At 31.0% G+C, this 20475-nt stretch overlaps 1 protein-coding gene across 2 annotated transcripts in view; it reads right to left on the bottom strand.

Annotated features, from left to right (window-relative positions):
* The window catches only part of Mcr (macroglobulin complement-related), a 132206-nt gene that overhangs the window by 11670 nt on the left and 100061 nt on the right, over positions 1-20475 (bottom strand). For both annotated transcript variants that reach the window (XM_087160811.1, XM_087160812.1), the window contains exons 17-29: positions 19798-19938; positions 17011-17059; positions 16808-16921; positions 16620-16725; positions 14733-14850; positions 13618-13731; positions 13355-13471; positions 10610-10738; positions 10238-10406; positions 8053-8241; positions 4987-5065; positions 1380-1560; positions 196-288 (exon numbers count right to left, since the gene is read on the bottom strand). In XM_087160811.1, coding sequence (XP_087016937.1) covers positions 196-288; positions 1380-1560; positions 4987-5065; positions 8053-8241; positions 10238-10406; positions 10610-10738; positions 13355-13471; positions 13618-13731; positions 14733-14850; positions 16620-16725; positions 16808-16921; positions 17011-17059; positions 19798-19938 — 1599 coding nt within the window. The remainder of the gene's footprint in view (positions 1-195; positions 289-1379; positions 1561-4986; positions 5066-8052; positions 8242-10237; positions 10407-10609; positions 10739-13354; positions 13472-13617; positions 13732-14732; positions 14851-16619; positions 16726-16807; positions 16922-17010; positions 17060-19797; positions 19939-20475) is intronic.

Raw genomic sequence — 20475 nt, 5'->3', positions numbered from 1 at the left:
ATTAAAAAATTTAAGTTATAATGATACTTACTAAAAGAATTCTCATTGATGGAATTGCAGAAAAAGAAATATTTTAAAGTCATTTTAAAAATATAGTTTTAATATTTTCTAGTGTTTTTGCACTTGCACGAATTCCTTGATATATGTTTAAAAATAAAATCGAAAATATTGTTGACAAGAAGATTTGAAACTTACTCCTTGCAGATCTTTCAGTTCGGATAAAGTAATCAAAACGTGAGCAGTTAAAGAAATGTTTCTGTAACGCGGCCCACCATACGAAGAATCCAACTGTAATACAGAAGACAAATAAACGTATAATTAAAAACCAAATATTGATAGACATATAATAATAGGAAAAAATATATATATAGCATAATAATTATTATTTTTACAATAAACGTTATTGTTTGTGCTTCATAGTTTTCCTTGAATGAATTAACAGGGGGATACATTTAGAATGCAAATTCTAATTAAACAACTGAAGGGTGCCGTTTAATATTTTTATGAAGAAGTTCAAAAATAAAATAAAATAAAACAATTATTAAAATAATGACTAATTATCTAAAATATTTTAACCCAATATAGAGGAAGTAACACATTGAAAAAAATAGCTCAGTTTACTAATAATTTGTAATTGATTACATAAATTACATTGAAGAGGTATTAATTAAATCACACCAATTTTTCTTAATTAAAAATTATCATTTAAACAAAACTATACCTTAAAGTAACATAGTTAAATAAATGATATTCATTGAAAATTAATTATAGGAAGTATTATAATTAAATATAGAAAAATATATTTATGTAATAAAACAAATACGTAGGGAACCGATTATCCGGAACGGTCGGGACCATCGCTATTCCGGATAACTGATTTTTCCGGTTTTCTGAATCGCTACAAAAAGCCGTTTTTTTTATTGTTAAACCCAACTAAAAAAAAAAAATTTGGAAATAATCTTAAAAATAAGAAAAAACGATGAAGTAATACACTAATGATTACTTCAAAAATGATGGTAAGGTAAACATCTTTAAAAAAAGAAAGAAAAATCGTAAAATCTTACGAGGAAAAAAACAATTTTTTTTAAAAAATGGCGAGAAAATTTATCGAATTTTGTTCCGGTTTTCTGATTTCCGGATAACGGGTTCTGTACTGTATTTCTCAATACAAGGATATTTATGTCATAAAGTATATATTGGGTATATAATACCAAAGATACTTACGTCTACTTCCTATAAAATCAGAAAGCATTAAAAAATTAGCATATAAGAATATTTTTTTAGAAAGAAATAAAGTTTAAATATTTGAATGAATTTTTTATTGAGTTAAATCCATTCGAAAGGAAAATAATGCTTACATTAAAAATAATGAAACTTACAACAGAATCCATTTTTCTATCAAAAAGTGTTGAGGCCGTTTCATAAAAAGCTCCCTCTGGTGTCTGATGATCTAACAACCAATTTACAGCTCTTGATATAACATCAGGATCTATGAATAGAAAATGTTCCCATTCCTGGAATGTTGCTTTATGAAAGATTCTAGCACAAAACGCTGTCAACCTATAAGGAACATACAATCCTAATTATATATATTCAGGGGTCTGTTTAGAGGAAATTTGGGTCCGTTAACGGACCCTTCACAAAATATCTTTTCATAAAAACGGACCCTTCACAAAATGATTTTTCTTTTAATCGGACCCTTCACAAATTTGTAAATCTTTATTATTGTTTTGTTAATCAAATAAACCCTTCCCAGTGCAGAAAATAAGAAAGATGGATGTAAACGAATTAAGTTTTGTCTTCCACAGACGATTCTTCCATTATTCGTCCGAAATGAATATTTTGCGTTCAGCAGTATAGGCTAAATACCAAATATTTGTATGTTTCATCTCTAATTTAGAAGCAGCAATTGCTGTTTATTTTTGAAAATTTAATTTTTTAATTATCATTTTACCGTGTTGAGCATAATCTTGTATCTATTTACAATTAAAAAACTCCTTGAAAAAGTTTTTGCCATAACCGGACCCTATTTGCACAAATTCATAAAAGCGGACCCTGGTTGAAAGAATGTGCGTAATTTTTTCACAATTTCAGGAAAAACGGACCTTTCACAAAATGTCTGGACAGACCCCTGATATTCTAATAATATATATATTATAATAATTATATATTCTTATTTTTTTAAAGTAAAATACAGTTCGTCAAATAGTCGAATGCAATAAAATAAGATTTTTTTAAATTAATGTTAACTTCAATTTAAAATGAATAGTTTAATGTCAAACTAAAAAATTTAAACATTAATAATAAAGAATGTTTACTTTCATAATAGTAAAAATAAAACTGGAAATTGATATCTTAATAATAACATCATATTTAAAGTAGAACAAGAAATAATTAAAAAGAAGGAAGATAGCAAATTCAAAATTAAAAACTGGCCAAGTTGAAATTTGGGCCATAACTGTTTATGAACTTACAGGGTTCCCACTCTATGATGAGATTGAAATTCAAGGACTTTCCAGGACTTTTCAAGGACCTCAACAAAATTTTCAAGGACCTTAATATAAGACCAATTTTAAAAATTATTCCCTTCTATTTTACTAGAAGCAACAATGCTTGTTGTGGCAATAATTAATTTCAAATATAATACCTAAATGCTTTGCCTATATAGAGAGAAGAGAGTATATGTATTATGGACTAAAATTTATATTTTTTTTAAAAACAACCCTACTGGTTTTACATATTAATTCACAAAATCATTTTCAGCACAATCTATAACTAATGGTAATGAGGTGTTAATGGTGAAATCCTTTAATCCTGTGTATTTCCATGTGAAGGCTGCATGAAAGACAGAGCTAAATCTTAGGTATTCCATATTCCATGACTATTCCATAACCCCCTCCTCTCCTCTATTAAACATCGTTTCTGAAATTATTCATCCATAATTTACACAACCTTCTCTAAATGTTATGCAGCAACAATTCTCTCTGAAAATAAAAATTAGAAGGAACATATCCCATTTTCACCATGTTTAAAAGCATTATTCGTTATGTGTAATCCACAACTGCCAATGAATATGACCTGGTGGGAATATTTCTCTTTTAATTCACACTGAAGCTTCTAATAGAATTTCCAACTGACATAGGGTTCATCTATGGATAATTGAAGTATTTTAGAGAGCTTTTAACCATCATCCATGCATTTGTAAAAAGAGGACAAAATATTTTCTGCAGTTCCATGACCCATAAATTGGGAGGTAAGATACTTAGTGCAAACTTTATTATCAATTCCTTACCATAATGTCCATCTGCTTAGATTGTAGAGACTGATTTAACGTCTCATCAAAGAGTACAGTGTAGCAATCAACATTCTTCAGCTCATTTATAAGAATCCCTTTGAAGTATAGTGCCAATCCAAAGGAGCCCAAATAGGCTCACTTTGGGGCACTACAAAAAAATTGTCTCGCTATACAGCTATCAGCAAACATTTTGGAGAACAATTTACTAATCCCTTCACAGGAGTTACATGAATAATTAGAATTTCAGCATCAAACACATTCCTTTTGACCAGATAAGAAGACAATGTTACCTCGGCCACTAAAGTTTCTGTTTCACTTGGGGCACACGATGTTGAAGGAGTATTTACACCAGATGAATTAGATGTTGATGTCTTTGGAAAAAGAGAACTCAGGGCATGAGGCTGCTTTTTTGTTTTACCTTTCTTTCATGTGTGATTTCAGAGTAGATTCTTCCATTTTTGCGATATCGATCTCCTTCATGCATAATCGGCACTTGGCTCTGAACTTCTTTTCGGGCATCGATAAAATCCATTCTTTATAAGCTTGATTATCCATCCATTGGGGATTAAAATAGTACTTCCCAGGCTAACTAGTCTAAACTACATAACACAAATACGAAGCCGTGCCTTTGCGAATACGCTTTACAATAAAGTTTTAAAATGACGCAAACGTAAGGACAAGTGCGGATGGTAAAACAGCAAATTTATTGAAAACTACAAGGTACATATTGTTACAAAATTCGAGAGTATTCCAGTTTCGATAAGAAAAAAGAAGATCTAAGCATATGCGACAGAAGATGAAGTGGAGTCTCGCCCCGAACACATTGATTGTCTGCTGTGCTCTGCGCGCTTGGCAGACACCAAGACGCTACGCCCGGTTAGAAACGGTGGCGTTAAAAACCACGTGAGAGAGCTCGGGAACAAAACAGAAAGAACGAGAAAGATCCGCGGGTGTTTTATAAAAAGGGCCGCCGGCAGTATTGGACAAATTCAATGACCTATCAAGTTTTTCAAGGACCTAAGACGTTTTTCAAGCACTTTCAAGGACCTAAATTTAGCAACAAAAAAAATTCAAGGACTTTCAAGGACTCTCAAGGACCGTGGGAACCCTGACTTAACACAATTTTTTTTTCTCCAAAATTCAAATTTGTCGAAAGTTATTACGATTTTGAGTGCTTTTTTAAAGAATTTTTGCTCACTTTTTTCACTTTAAGTTGCATTTTGTGAAAGTGTGCAAAAATTAACTTAAAAATTTGTAACGATGGGGTGTAGGAAAGTGTACAGATAGATCGTCGATAAAAAAATTAATATTTGATAAGTAGTGTGAGAATTATTAATTATTAAACTTGAAGAAAAATTTTATGAATAAAAAATATCATGTGAGCTGATCTGTTGCCTGCTGAAAAAAAAAGCCATTTTTACTGGTTAACACAAGTTTTTTTTTTTTTTTTTTTAAATTGCAATTTGTTTAAATATTGACTTTCTTGTGAATTTTTCTCAGTTTTTCGTTTTAAATATTGACTAATTATCCATTGTTATAGAAACATTTATTTTTCTCTCTCGAGGTGCTGGCAATATGCTTGGTAGTTTTCTTTATTTTCAATCTAAAAGAATTAAGATGCCATTTCTTACAACTACAACTTAACTGAATAACGATAATAATAGAGAATATTATTGATAATAAATTCTTACCATACACTGGGTCTTGAGTTCCAACGGAAAGGAATAAAAGAACCATCACTCAATTGATAACTCAGTTGCCTTTGATAACCTTCAAAATGGAAAGAACGACATTTTACAAATGCTTTCAGTTTAAGTATTAAACATATTTATGGTAATAATCAAAAGGTTTGAGATTTGATTATTTTTGCTAATAAGTGATGAGAGTTTGAGCAATGTTTACGTAAACAATGTCAACAAAAGACACTAAAACCATTACTTATCAATTTTTTAAAAAGTTAAAATGATTAAAAAAAAGGGCCGGGATAGCCTGGTTGGTAGGGCACTGGACCATTGTCTAAGAGTTCGTGGGTACGATCCCCGCCGGCCGAAGACTCCCTGTGTAGTACATGGTGACTGATGCACGTTAAATCTGTCCAGTCACAAAGTTCTCCACGTTCCTATAACAAATCATACCTCTGTGGGTAATGATCCAAGAGTTACCTTGACTTCTGGATTGATTCAAAATTACACTGCTACGGAGTTGAACATTAATAATCGTAAATCCAAAATTGGGTTGGCTGTTCAACAACGTTGCAGAAGTCAAACATTTTGACAACAGAAGGAAGAATCTTAAAGAATGTTCTACTAAAAATTTTATGAAATGAATTAGTTTTTTTTTGCTTTTAATTTTTTACGCAAAGTTTGAATTTTATCCTTACATTTGAATTTTATCCAAAAATTAGATTGCTGAAATAGAAGTCAAGGGAAAAAAAGAAGGGACATTCTTGCTGACACTCCCTTACGTAAGTATGGAAGAAGACATTCTTGTTGAGAAGGTGGGGAAAGGTTAAAGGTCTCTAAAAAATATGATTGCGTTATATTTGAACGGTCCCTTAATAGGATCCTCATTTAAGTCAATGATGATCTACTAGAACAACAGTTTTCATTCAAAGCATGAAAAGTTAACATAAAAACAATTGTACAAAGTTTTAATCTGTTGTACAGTGCACAAAATAAAAAAACGGACTATCCTAAATAACTTTCGATCTAATGATCAGAGCATCGCGTTCTAGAACTCAATCTTAATGGTTCGAGGGGGTGACCTCAAATAGGATAATTGATTAGTGCAGACAATATTTTTAGTTACAAAATCAGACACAAAAACGCACTTTCTCCGAATAAACAACTTTTTTTCCTCGGATTTGGATTTTTAATTCCCAATATATAGGGGGTAGTTGCAATCTAGGAAATATGGTCAAAACAGTTTGGTCAGGAGAGCGTTCGAAAGTTTGGAACCCTTAACGTTAATTTTACTTTTTGTGTATTTCTACTTATCTCGAGAACTCTTTAAGCAAATTGAAATTTTTTTTTCTCAGAATTATAAAATTCGCTCATCCAAAGATGATTTCATGCAAAATATTATTTTAAGAAATATTAATTATTTTTTATTATTTTATTTAATAATAGTCGGAAAAACTTTGAATTGTAAGGTCTACAAATTCTTACATCATTTTGAAAAAGGCAATTTTAAATGGTGAAATACAAAGTTTCATTGAAAACGATCGAATATTTCCTGGGAAATCAAACTTCGAAAAAGTTGTAAGTTTAAAATTCGATTTCTCAAGAACTATTCGACCACTTTTGCTTAAGTTTTTTCCATTTAAAATTGCATTCTTTAAAATGATGTAAAAGTTTGAATACCCTACAATCCAAAAGTTTTTCGACTATTATTAAATAAAATAATCGAAAATAATAAATATTTACTAAAAGTTATATTTTTTTCATAAAATTATCTTTGGATAAAAACGAATTTTATAATTGTATGCAAAAGTTTTTTAATTAGCTCAAAGATTTCTCGAGATATGGTGAAATACGCAAAAAGTAAAATTAACATTAAGGGGTCTAAACTTTGGACCGCTCTCCAGATCAAACTACTGGGATCATACTTCAAAGATTGCGGCTACCCTATATATTTTGGGGGTCAGAACCCAGAATTAGAGAAAGTACTTTTTTGTGTTTGATTTCGTAACTTAAAATATCGTCTGCACTAGCTAATTAGCATATTTGAGGTCACCCCCCTCAAATCATTAAGTCTTAGAACAAGAAGATCAAATCATTAGATCAAAAGTTATTCAGGGTGGTCCGGTTTTTATTTTGTGTACTTTACAACTAATAATTTATAACAAATAAATGTTGTTGTTCTTTATTTAGATTGAAAAAAAAAACGCATTGAATAAATGTACATTGTTTTCAATTGACACAAAATTTGTAGCAGAGATTCAACGTTCCAGTTTATTTTGACAAATCGAAAATGAAACATCGTATATTTGTTCGTCATTACAAATCAGTGGATGGCAACTTTTGTGTGAAAGAAAAAAAGTCAATAATATACAGGGTGTCCCAAAACGATCACATTAACTCTGCATAGCCAGATTCCTCGTTTGGGAGTACATAAAAACTGCCTAAAGAAGCGTTCCTTGTACGATCCATAGTTTACGAGAAAAATACGAAAAACAAAGTATGACGTCACTGCCGGTGCAAGAAAAAACACATTATTGAACATATCAACAACAGTATACTATGCACAATTTAAAGCAGATATAAGATTTTAACATTTCAAACATTATCGTCTGGAAAGATATGCAAATACCGTGGTTGATAAGTCCAATAAAGTGTTTTTTTCTTGCACCGGCAGTGACGTCATACCTTGTTTTTCGTATTTTTCTCGTAAACTATGGATCGTACAGGAACGCTTCTTTGGGCAGTTTTTATGTACTCCCAACGAGGAATCTAGCTGTGCAGAGTTTATGCAGTCGTTTTGGGACACCCTGTATAGAGACTTGTCCATTAAAACTTTTTTTCGAGCTTTGTTTCTTTACTAGCAATATATACATATTTTTTTTGTTGTCTAATCCATGTCTTATATTTTTTGCACAAATCACGTCTTATATTTTTCAGTCCATGTCTTATTTTTTTTGCGTAGTCCATGTACTAAAAATGAACAATATAAGAATTTTAAAAGGTTGAGTTAATTTTATCCTGGGCAGCTTATAACTAAATAATAACTATGTTATTAAAAAAATTGATTTTGCTTACCCATATTCAGATATTTGAAAGCTTGCTTTTCAATGTCAGGTTGCCGCTGACCGGTCAATCTAAGATATAGTAAATTATATAAATTCGCTGCGAAATTAAACATGGTTTGTTCACCACACCAAAAGGGTTTGCGAAGCAATGTACTAGCGTTGACAGGCATTGTGGGAAAGGCTGGGCCAGTGACATCCCCTGAAAAAAAAAATACAAAAATTAAGAAAAAATTTTCACCAATCTCTAATAATTAAAAAATGTAGAGAATTCTCCAAATAAAATCAAACAAAATTGAAATTTGGAAATTTATTAATATTTATTGTTGAAGAACTTCAGCCTAAGAACTATTGCCGTGCAACTGAGAAAACAATGTAAGTGATTTGCGATAAATTTCCTGAAAAGCGTCTCGTTAGCTATTTCAATTCCCTTACTAATATAAACTCTAAAACAAAATTTCAAAAAAACTAACAAAAATGAATTTGTGCGAAATTTTTTTTAATCGGAATATCCCATAAAAAAATCGAAAAATTCTGAAATTCAAATTTTTTGTCGCTTACGTTGATTGCGTAGCAGAATAATAATGATAAAAATCCCCGTAATTCCATAATTTATCTGAAGCACTTCTCCTATTATCAGGTTTTTGAATATTTTAATCCATGCTTTGTTCTAGTCTACATTAATTTGGTTTAAGACCAAAACTTTGCTATTTTTCTGTGCTTTTCAATGCAAATTTGTACCCCTACTAGTTTTATTTCAGTTTTTATTAAGAGTTTTAAATAGTATATGTTACAGTTAAAGTAATCAATCTGGTAATTATTAAAACTAACCGGTCAATATTAATAATAACTGCTTCTTTTCATTAAAGTAAGAAATATCGCAAATTATTTACTTTAGCCGGTTATTATTAATAATAACCAATGAAATTTGGTCAATGTGATTAAACGGTTTATATAGCATTGGAACATGGGTATGCCTCTTTGTACGGTAAAAGTGATAAATTCGGTTATTCTTAATACTAACTGGTCAAATCGATGATAATCGCCAAGTCTTTCTTTGCTTTCTTTTTCCAAGTCTTGGCTACTTCCGGGCAGTGATCTGCGAGAAACTTTAAAAAAAAAAAAAAAAAAAAAAACATCATAGAAAGTGACCATCTCGAAGGCCACCCCCAGGCAAATATCACAGTTTTTTTTAAACATTTTCAGTCTAAAATCAATTTGGCGACTTGGCGAGGCGGTTGTAGTTGGCGTGGTAAATCACAATATGGAAATATCCCCCATAAAAACACGAAAGAATGACATTGACCAAACTTTACTTCAACCGGCTTATTTGGTTATTATTAATATTGACCGGTAAGTATTAATAACTGTGGTGTGATCGTGGGATCACCACAATGTTTACTTTTCATACTGGCCTGTCTCCAACAGGAGCGCCCTCTTCATTGCCTTTGCAGGATCTCTAGGGCTCGACTCATAGCTCGTCTTTAGAGATTCTCGCAACCGCTGAAGAGGGGACGCTATCTTTTGGAGATAGACCAGTATTCCCCGTGGATCTCGAGTAAGTGGTTGCCTTTTTCGAGAGCAACATCCTTTTTATTTTTTCTCCCCCTGTGTGCTCTAGAGTTTAATCTTTGATTTTTACCGTTATAAGTTTCTGCAACCTTATCTTCTAATTATTTATTTGATGCATCATGTAATTCTACAAGAAAACAATTATTTCAATATGTTAAATTAAATTCCTATTTACTCCCTGGAGCACACAGGGAGGACCCAGCATCCACGTGGTGGACTCACTTTCTTGTGAATTGATGAGCTGTATATTGGAAATGAATATGTTCTTAGAACCAAAATAAACAAAAAGATGGATGAACTTTTGTCTGCGAAAACCTGTGTTTTTTCTTTTCTCAAAAAAGATGTACCAGTCATCGGCGTAATTTAGGAAGGTGATCAAATCTATCACAAGCAGTTAGCGGATGATTTGCACCTCATGTCCCTTCCTTCAACCACACCCCCCGACAATAATAACCGACTATTTCCATTGACCGCAACATATATACTGTGAGCGAACATGACGAATTACATTGTTAATTACGTTACGAATTACATATGAAAAGGCTTGGTGAAAAAAAAAACCATTTAACACTTAAAGAAATGAAAGGATATCAGGAACAATTGATAGAGTATTGACATAGACTAACCAACAACAGAAACTTCAGCCCTGTTGGATCCAAACATGTACAACCTTTCCTGCCTGTAGGGAACAATGGGCGTTTCTGTAATGTTCAGATCCAGATATTTAATTAGATAAGCTCCCTGACTCAAATCTAATTGGACAGTCGTGTGACGATACTGAGGTATACCATCAGCCTAATTAAAGAAATAATAATAATCAAAAATGTAATTCAAAAAAAAAAAAAAAAAAATCACAGTTATTCATAGTAAATGAAGAACATAAAATATACAGAGATTTTAAGCATACAGTCTGAAGATAAAAATTATTTTGTTTAGCAAAAGTTTTTATAATAGATTTGGAGTATTATAAATTAATAAATCGAAAGTCTCGTACAAACCTCAACGTGTATGCGTCGTGTGATGATGTCTTTGGCAACTTGAGATTTTGTCATGATGGTTACATCAATATCCCCTAAACGGGTGGGTACGATTGGCATATATACTTCCACTGCTTTTCCGGGCTTGATCTGTTAAAAAGAATAATAATAAATAAAATCAAAATTTTACTTTGCCAATATATAGGTGTTTTGTAATAAACGTCTTTTATATTGAAGATAGTAAACGATATATAAACATAATCATTGCATTTTGAAAACCTTGCCAAATATGGAGTAAATAAAAACATGATAACTTTAGGGTTCAATTAATATCCAAAATAGGAAAAAATAACAACAAAAAAAACGTTATGAAGTGCTGACGTTTTGGAATTGAGGAAGGAGAGATAAAAAAAACATCAAAATCAGTTTAATTGCTGAAAGAAATTGGGTGTGTGGGGGGGGGGGATGCTCATTGTAGGGTATCTGCTAAATCTAGAGCTTTTAAATCCACGACTTTCCATAATTTTTCATGAATTCTACCAATAACTATCCACAAATTACACAGGATAATACATTATTCTATCTAGTAAAAAAAATGTCCAAACGAGTGTGACTTTTTTTTAAAAAATAATATTTTTTTTATCTGAGCAATGCTTTGCCAATTTAAACAAAAGCAATGAAAAAGAACGGAATAATGAAATGCGCAGCAATTATTGGAATATAGATTTAAGAATATTTAATGATGCCTTTAAAGAACATTTGCGATGCTAAAATCTTTTAATCCGGCAAATTCAAATATGCTATATTCAAAAGGTCAATTTAATTTCAAAGAAACAAAAGTTTCAACATTATTACATGTATTATCAAATTACTTTAAATATATAAAAAAATGTTAATTCTCACAAACACTAATCACAATCTGTGCTTCTTAAATCCCGTGAATACAAACTGCAATGTGTGATTTTTTAAATCACACGAATATGGATCACAATGTGCGATTTTTTTAAATCACGCAAATGCGGATCGTGATGACTGCTTTTAAAACAGCATGAATATGTATCACGATGCATGATTTGTACTATATCATGTGATGACAAATCGCAATATGGGATTTTCTATTTGCGTGACAGGATAAAAGGCTTCAATACTAAAAATCCAACTGATGTTTCCATGATTTTTTTTAGCATTTATCACTGAAACTCATGATTTTTCATGAAACATTTCAATTAAGGTCGAAAACCATAACATTCAAGGAGCGCACATACCTTGCGATGATCTTCTTTAACATCTTTTTAATAGTCAACCGGCAATCAAACAAGTTTTGATGATTTCAATCGCGACTTCCTTGTCAATAATTTGCAAATCTTTGATAACGTTTTCTTTAATATCCACAGTTTTAATAATTTTGGAATCAGCAATGTATGTATTTTTCAGTCTAGATTTTGACAGGGATTTCAAAAAGATGTACTAAGAGGGGGATTGCAGTAAACCTTTTATATTAAGCAGTTTTTGTTAATATAGATAAAAGTCATTTTTGTTTTACCAATTACTCTAAGAAGAAGAAAAAATGTCTTAACATAATTCAAAGAATGCATTTGTTCAATTTTTTATATGCAGTTTTTATTCACATAATTTAAGAAACATTTGTTCTTCAATTGCTTATTGCAACATTTCCTTATCTTACCACTAATGATTCGTGCACTGTCAATATTGTACAAAAAACACATAAAAATAAGAATTATATTATTAAAATAAAATAATGATATCAAAAATCCTTCAGTTGGCTATTGTATTTCATGTAAAACCTATCTACATAAGTAGATTTCTGTAAGTCTGTTGAAATAGACTTCTTCATCCTTTTATTTAAATCGGGAGAGCTTGCTTGGTAGGGCGCTGGGCCCATGTCCAAGAGGTCATGAGTTCGATCCCCACCGTCCGAAGACTTCCAGTGTATTAAATGGAGACTGGCGCACGCTACATCTGACGGGTTCAAAATACATTCAAGTTTACATAATCAATATCTCTGGGGGTACTAAATTGGAGATTGATCGTTCTCTAGTCCAGGTCAAAATTACCATCTGCGTACGCCCTTTAAAACGGGCTGTAACGTGTGTGGCTGAAATCGTATTCTTGGTCATAGATGGCGCCACTGAAAAACAAGAATTGCCCTCTCTGCCTTAAATTAACTTGGTTTCACTAGGCAGGCTTGATGGTATTTGGCAAGTGGTATTCGAAACAACAAAAACAGATTTCTGGTTAGAATCTTCTTTATTGAACTCTTGCAATTTTGAAGAAGTTTCTTATAAGTTAAGAATACTTTTCGCGTTCGTTTTCAAGAAAGCCTAATATTTTTGAGGAAAAATTATGAGTGCTTCGGTTGACTAGATAGGGAAACCACGAAAAATTCCCATGAAGGTTAAACTGACGGTATTGTGTCTCAAATACGTATATCTAAAAAAATATGCTATTATTGTTTTTGGGAGCTCGAATGTATTTTACTCTGTGTCGTTTGTGTCAAAAATAAACATCCTGCTATTAGCTATATCCTGTTTTTAGTCACCTAGTAATGAAACAATTGTGTAAGATCAAATCAAAACTGAAAAGTTTCATACTAAAATGAATAAAGAAAATTTTTAAACATGCTGCAATTAATAGTAAAATATTAAATAAATGATAAGGTGCACAAATATAAGAGAGAAATTTTATAATAAATTGTTCTAAAAATATATAATGCACAAAAGAAAGAAAGAAAAACTCAAAACCAACCCAAACTAAATGCTGCTGTTCTCCAGAAGTTGTCCTTGGAGCATAAGAATCCACTCTTCCAAAAGATTCGACGTGAACAAATTTGTAATCAGGGGAGTTCGCGACCACGATTAAAGCCTGCAATTATAAGTCAGATTATTAATTAATTATGAATTAAAGTCAGAATCGGATAATGCGATGTTTGAAATATCATTGGAAATAATAGAACTAATAACAAAAAATTCGAAAATATTGTAGTAATAGAATAAAAACTTATTAATTACCTCGATTTCATAAAGCATGTAGTTGAAGACACTTATTCGAATGCCTATTTGTTCACCTTGCATACTCTTTGTAGGCATTTCAACATTCATATAGAATGGCTTTACACTTGAAAACTGAGAAAGAAAAGACCAAAAGCGTTAGCAAAAGCATAGGCTGATCCATAATCACCACCCTTATTATATATTTTTGAATCTTTTTCAAACATTATTTCAAATAAACTTTCATAATAGAGGCTGCAGATTAATAGCTGAGATATAAAAAAAGAAAACTATCTATGTAATATTAGAGCAAGGTGGAATTAAAAATATTTATCTGTATCAGTGAAATTGAAAGGTATTACCCATTGGCAAAATGGGTGTTGTTTTGGGTTCGATGACGTGCGTATCTTATTTGGTCGTCATTGGACTTTTCAACTGTGTTCAAGAGTAATTAGTAAACAGTGCGCAAGCGTCGTGATTGCATGCGTTGCTATGGCGACCGCTGCTGTTTGATAAATTTTTTAGGATTCTTTTTCTCACTTTAAATTTTGTTATGCATTAAGTTGGAGAGTTTATTTTTGAGATATGGGACCAGAGAGATCCCGTAAATACTTCTTGAGTTGTGAATAAAATAAAAGAGAATTTCCTCATTTGAACAATATTTTTGTTTTTATAGCTTTAATTAGGAATCAGAAATTCTAACCTACAATTCAAACTGGATAGTTTTCAATACTAAATCAGGTGAAAATTATAAATAAAGAGGGTAAGAAAAAATTAGACAACAACCATTTTGCCCAGGCGTAACCTGCAATCGCGTTTCGGGATCACAATTTTTTTTTAATTAAATTATTTTTTCATTATCTGTTAGTGAAAGTTTTTTTTTCTGTTTCCTTTGATGACCAAATTCATTATTTTAGGACTTTTACTACTTCCTTTGTACACATTGATCTCGATAATCATTTGTCAAATTACGATAAAGCTTTAATTTTCTATATTTTTCATTTAACTGATAATTTGTGACAAATAATACAAAGGTTTTAATTTTTGAAATGGATTCGAAAAATATTTATTAAGAACGGTGATTGCAGAACAGGGTATCTTATGCGAAAATGCAAACCTATTTTGAAAGAACATACTTCAATAGCTTTGTCTTGAATTCCGAAACCATCAACGTTATTCATACCAAAGGCACTGACCATCCACCGTGTGGGAATCTCAGGAACAGGTACATTGAAAATGTAATATCCTAAAGGCCTGAAAAAAAATTCATTCAACTTCACATACTTTTCAATTAATACCATTCAAAATAATTACTCAGCCTATAATTAATATTAGTATTTAGCACTTTTTTGACATATTTTTCATTGAATGCTCAAATCCTTGTCATCATTTAACAATTTTTAAAAAGAATTAAAAAATGTTATCAGCAAAAAATTTATTAAAAAAAAATGCTTTTTTGAAATGTTTATATGATATTAACTACCTAGAACTTACCTTTAAACAACAAATAATATCTTTTTAATAACAAAAAATAAAGGTGGTAAAATTTAAATTAAAAAATATATTTAAAGATCAAAATATAAGAGATAAGATACAATATTTTATGAAACAATAATATTCATAAATCTGTTTATGTATTTTAACTGTGGCAAATTCTGCAACGTATACATCAGAACATTATGTACAACACGGCATATTTTCGATGGCGTTGAACTATAATATTGATAAAATTTGCTACAAATTGAAAAATTTTTTTTGTGTTATTTAATCCTTCGTAAACTTAAATTTATAATAATATAGAGATTTAGCAATTTTACGTAGCATTCTAAATGAAGTATTTTACAACCCGTCCGTATTTTACAACCGTATTTTACTCTCTCCCGTATTTTACAACCGCCGTCGAACAGCTGACTCAATTTTGGGTTTATTACTAATGTTCAACTCTGTGGCCTTGTAATTTTGAACCCAATCCAGAAGATAAGGGAACTCCTTGATCAAATATTGGAAGAAATTTTGGCCTTCGCGGAGAACTTTTTGATAGAACTAACCCGCATTTACGTTATATAGAGTGGAAAGCCAAGAAAACCTCCCACGGTTAGCCTGGCAGCAAGGGGACTCTAACCCATGACCCGTCTACCATCAAGGCTAATTTTACGCCAGCACTGTGGTCGGTGCGAGTCGGAGGCGAATGCTCTATCCCCTGAGCCACCACGACTTGCAAGCTTTGTATTGACAGTGATTGCTCTGTTGCAGCTTCGTCATGCGAAACATACGTAAAAATGTGTGGTGCTATCTGAAAGTGTTAAATGTCACCAATATTATTCAACTTGAAAGAAAATACAGTTCATTTAAATACCTTGTAGCTTATGGCAAATTTGCAGAGTATTACAATTTACAATATCAACATTATAGTTAAATCTTAAACAGGTTTTTCCAGCAGTTTATTTTTTTTCGACATTTCATGAATGAACGCGATAAATATTGAATAAAACAGTAAAAAAAATATTTTGGCATGTTTAACATCATCTTGGATTACGTTCATAACGTCTCACTAATATATTTTTGTAATCAATAAAGAATACAATTTTTTTTAAAAAACAAATAATGATTGAGAACAACTTATCTCATATAGTACCAAAAATCAAAATATTTATAAATCAAAATATTCTCATAGTACCAGAATTCAAAATATTTATAAATCAAAATATTCTCATAGTACCAGAATTCAAAATATTTATAAATCAAAATATTCTCATAGTACCAGAATTCAAAATATTTATAAATCAAAATATTCTCATAGTACCAGAATTCAAAATATTTATAAATCAAAATATTTTTATATAGTACCAGAAATGAAAATATTTATAAACCACAATATTCTCATATAGTACTAAAAATCAAAATATATTTTATATAGTACCAGAAGCAAGGAAAGGATAAAATACATTTACTGACTCAGAAACGTACCATATCAATGAAATCAAAGAAAAAGTTGACTGATTGAAAAAAAAAATTGCATTTACCCAATGTTGAAATCATGCCACAACCAAGCATTGTCGTACAGCCTTTGTATGCGATTGATTCTATTCATTTTAAAGTCCTTAAGTCTCAACTCATCTTTTTCTGGACCTGAGATTAACAATTAACTATTAGAGAATGAATGAAATACATCTCACAAGTTGCAATATAGTAACGTTAACATTAAACTTACATCCGCTCTCATCTGTGTTGTCAGGACAATCTTTGAATCCATCACAATTTTTATCATACCTGTAGCACGAACCATCCAGGCACGTTAGATAGCCAAGAGATTCGTTACAATAATCTAAAGAATTAGGACAAATTGAATTAAATGTTTAAATGCGAGTTTTCAATAATAAGAATACAGATTATAGTAAAAAAATTAAAAATTACCATATCTTCTGGTAACATTTGCATCGGTAAAAACAACAAGGCCAGCATACTGTAAAAAAAGAATGATAATTAATTTATAAGCAATAAGACGCTATTATTTAAAAACATAAACTGATTTTTTTTGTTACACGTTTACAATCAACGTTAAAAGACCAGTATCGAAATATTTGATGGAATTTTAACTAAAATTACTATCTGTTATTTTTAAAAAACAAATCAGATTTCTTTCACAATTTTTATTATTATTTTACCACCAAAATTTTCATAATTGATTTACAGTATTTGTATGAGCAGTAGCATTTTAGAGCATTCAGAAAACAAAGATTATACTAAAGCTACCAGGAAAAAATTTGTTTTTGTTAAAGTATGCAATAAACCTATGTAATAAAATGAAACAAATTTTGAACGATTGGACCCACATTGCAAGAAGAAGAAGAAAACGGAACCCTCTACCGTAATCTGCAAGGCAAGAGGATTGAATCTGGCAACCTCTTACCCTAATTATTTTTCTTCCAATCAAATTTCATAGTATTGAACATTTTGAACATGCTCACAAGGCTAGGTATTTTCTGAGCCAATTCCAAATCAAATCATGAAGAATTTTTCGGATGAAATGAACTTTCTTTTTATCTTAATGCTGCCGTCGAACAGCTAACAAATATCGGGTTTGCAGCTATTATTGTTCTATTATGTATTCTCTTAGCTTTCAACCCTACCCAGAAGACAAGGTAGCTTAAATAAACTAACGGTAACTCGCCTTCGGGAGGTCTTTTTGAGGAAATTAATCCTCATCCACGTCACAAGGAGAGGGAAACTATTTAAAAACTTTTATCAATTTGCAAGCTGCCAAGGTAGTGGCTAATCCATGACACATCTACCACTGTTTTACATCACCACGGTGGTTAAGGCGAAATGAAAGTAATACAAGAATCGACTAGACCAGGGGTTGCCAAACTTTTTTGATCATCGACCCCTACATAATTTTTCGAAATCTCCATCGACCCCCATAAAAGTAATTTTCTGTTAATTAAAATAAAACTCTATTAGACACTGTGTTTGTACATTTATTTTATGATTTTGAACATTTATTAAAGTAATAGTACATAGTGTAACAATAGTTTTATGAAAAATATATTAATGTTGAAATATAAATACCTTAATATTTATGAAATAATAAGTAACTATAAGTAAGTAGAAATAATAAGTAAAGTAACTACGGATTTATTGCTTCTTAATCAATGACATGGGTGTGCCTAGTGTTTTTTTTTTTTTTTTTTTTTGCAAGGTTCGTTATATTAGGTTCAAAACTGGTCAATTTTAATCTTAAATCCCCTCGAAACTCCACATTTAATTTATTTCTGTTCTTAGTCAAGATTGAATTTACGTGGCTGAAACCATATAGGAACTTGGAAATGCTATCATAAATGGCTGAGCTATTTCGTAAAGTTTTACATATTTTTGCATTATATTTATATTTGTCCAAAATTTGCTTATTGTTAAATTTTCAAAAAGCGTCCTTGCTTCAAATCCCCATAATAATTCAGCAAGCTCAACTTGCAGGTTGATATCCACGTTTTCAAATTGAGCAGAAAATGGCACAATAATCCAATCAGGGATGTCAATGTTTTCCAAATCAACAAAACGCAGTTTAAAATCGTAGCTCAATTTTTGAAGATTACCTGTATATATTTCCAAGTCTTCTTCTTTTATTTCTAATTGTCACATATCTGAAAAATACTGATAATCCTTCGACAAATCGACCCTTCCGCTTTGGATCGACCCCCTGGCTCAGATCGACCCCCGCTAATTTAAAATAGACCCCTGGGGGTCTATATAGACCACTTTGGCGACCTCTGGACTAGACTATCCACCACGGAGCTTCAAACTTTGATCACCCACCAATGAACCGACTAAGGTAACCCTTTTATATTGGGGATATTTAAAATTTTTTTTGCACTCCTTTTTTTTTTTTTATTTATCCAGTCGTTAAACTAGATCAACACTGTTCTCAAACTTTTATGTTAAAACTTATTTAAAGGCAAGATTATATTGGGAGACAGAATAAGTTTCAAATCTCAGTTTACGTTGTGTTTTTTACAATTCTCAACACAACAATTTTTAATATTAGTTGATCGTTAAAGATGGCTTCCTGTCAAGACCATACCAGCTCTCATTGACCAATTTAAAATTGGTAAAAGCCGCATGAAAGTTGGTGCTTTAGTTTCGAAAGAAGTACATTGAGAACATGTTGAAATCAAGCGCCTCGTATAAAAATACGTTTTAAAAATTATAAATATTTGCTCGGTTGATTGAAAAGTGACTTCGAAGTTTTTCTACAGCTCGTACTTGAGTTTGATGAAATTTTTTTTCTTCCTCTTTCAGATTTTTTGTCTAAATAATCTAAAAAAAATATTTTGAAAGGTTTTTAGTTGTTGTTGTTAAAAATACAAGTTACGAAAGTAAAAGTTAAATAAGAAGAGTTTTAGTCAATAAATACGATATTAAGCAGTCATTTAGGTTTTACCTACACTTTATTTATTTGAGACCGATGAAATTATTTCAATTGTAATGTTTTGGCTTCTTCCTGAATAAAATTTGCATTTGGTACAGTTTAAATCAAATCAGATATCTTTTTCGAGATAGCGATCTGCTCTCTAACATTTTAAGATATGTAACTTACACCTTGTGTTGCATTTATTAGCATACTTTTAAGCGAAATTGGACTTCATACTCGATATTCAGCATTACAAAATAAAATTTAAGAAAATATATTGAAAATTGAATTACCTGTAGAGTTGAATATGCGTCTATCCCATAGGAAGAGGCTGGGTAATGAACAACGCTATCCAAATTTCCCTCTTTAGATAACCATACATGTGTAAGGGTACTATTAAACCCCTCGTCAAAAAGACTCATTTTCCTTAGAACCTTTAAATAGAATACGAGTTATCGGTTAAATTACTTTACATTTCCTTTATTTAAAAAATCAAATAATTATCAGTAAATATCAGTACAGAATTCAGTACTTAATGAAAGGAAGTTTCAGTACTAAATAAAAGGAAGAAGTGGGGGAAAATTCTAAATATGGTCTCAATCCTTTTTATTTAATTTTAAAAAATAAACTGATGACAAACATTTATTCCATTTGGCAGTATCTTTCGATACATGTCGAATACAAGGCCACCATCCAATCACAATTTCAGATAAAAAGCGTGTGGTACTTTAGATTTTCGATTTATTTTTCTGGTAAAATTGTGCCAATGTATTTGATAGGCAGTTGAACAGTTGCCTGTTTTTAGATTTTTGATAAGTATCTTTGTTTTTTATTCAATTAAAAATTTTTTTAGTGTCATCCAAATCGGTTTTCATCAATTTAAACTATAATAAGATCAGATTCTAAAAAAAATCTAAAAACTGAGAAACGTGTAGTTTTAAATGACTTACTCAAAACCACAAATCGAATTA

This window comes from Parasteatoda tepidariorum, chromosome 4 (genome assembly GCF_982258835.1).
Source record: "Parasteatoda tepidariorum strain Cologne lab strain chromosome 4, Ptep-v5.0, whole genome shotgun sequence".
Classification (NCBI taxonomy): domain Eukaryota; kingdom Metazoa; phylum Arthropoda; class Arachnida; order Araneae; family Theridiidae; genus Parasteatoda; species Parasteatoda tepidariorum.
Note: the sequence above shows the minus strand (reverse complement) of the source record. Positions and strands in the feature narration are given on the sequence as shown.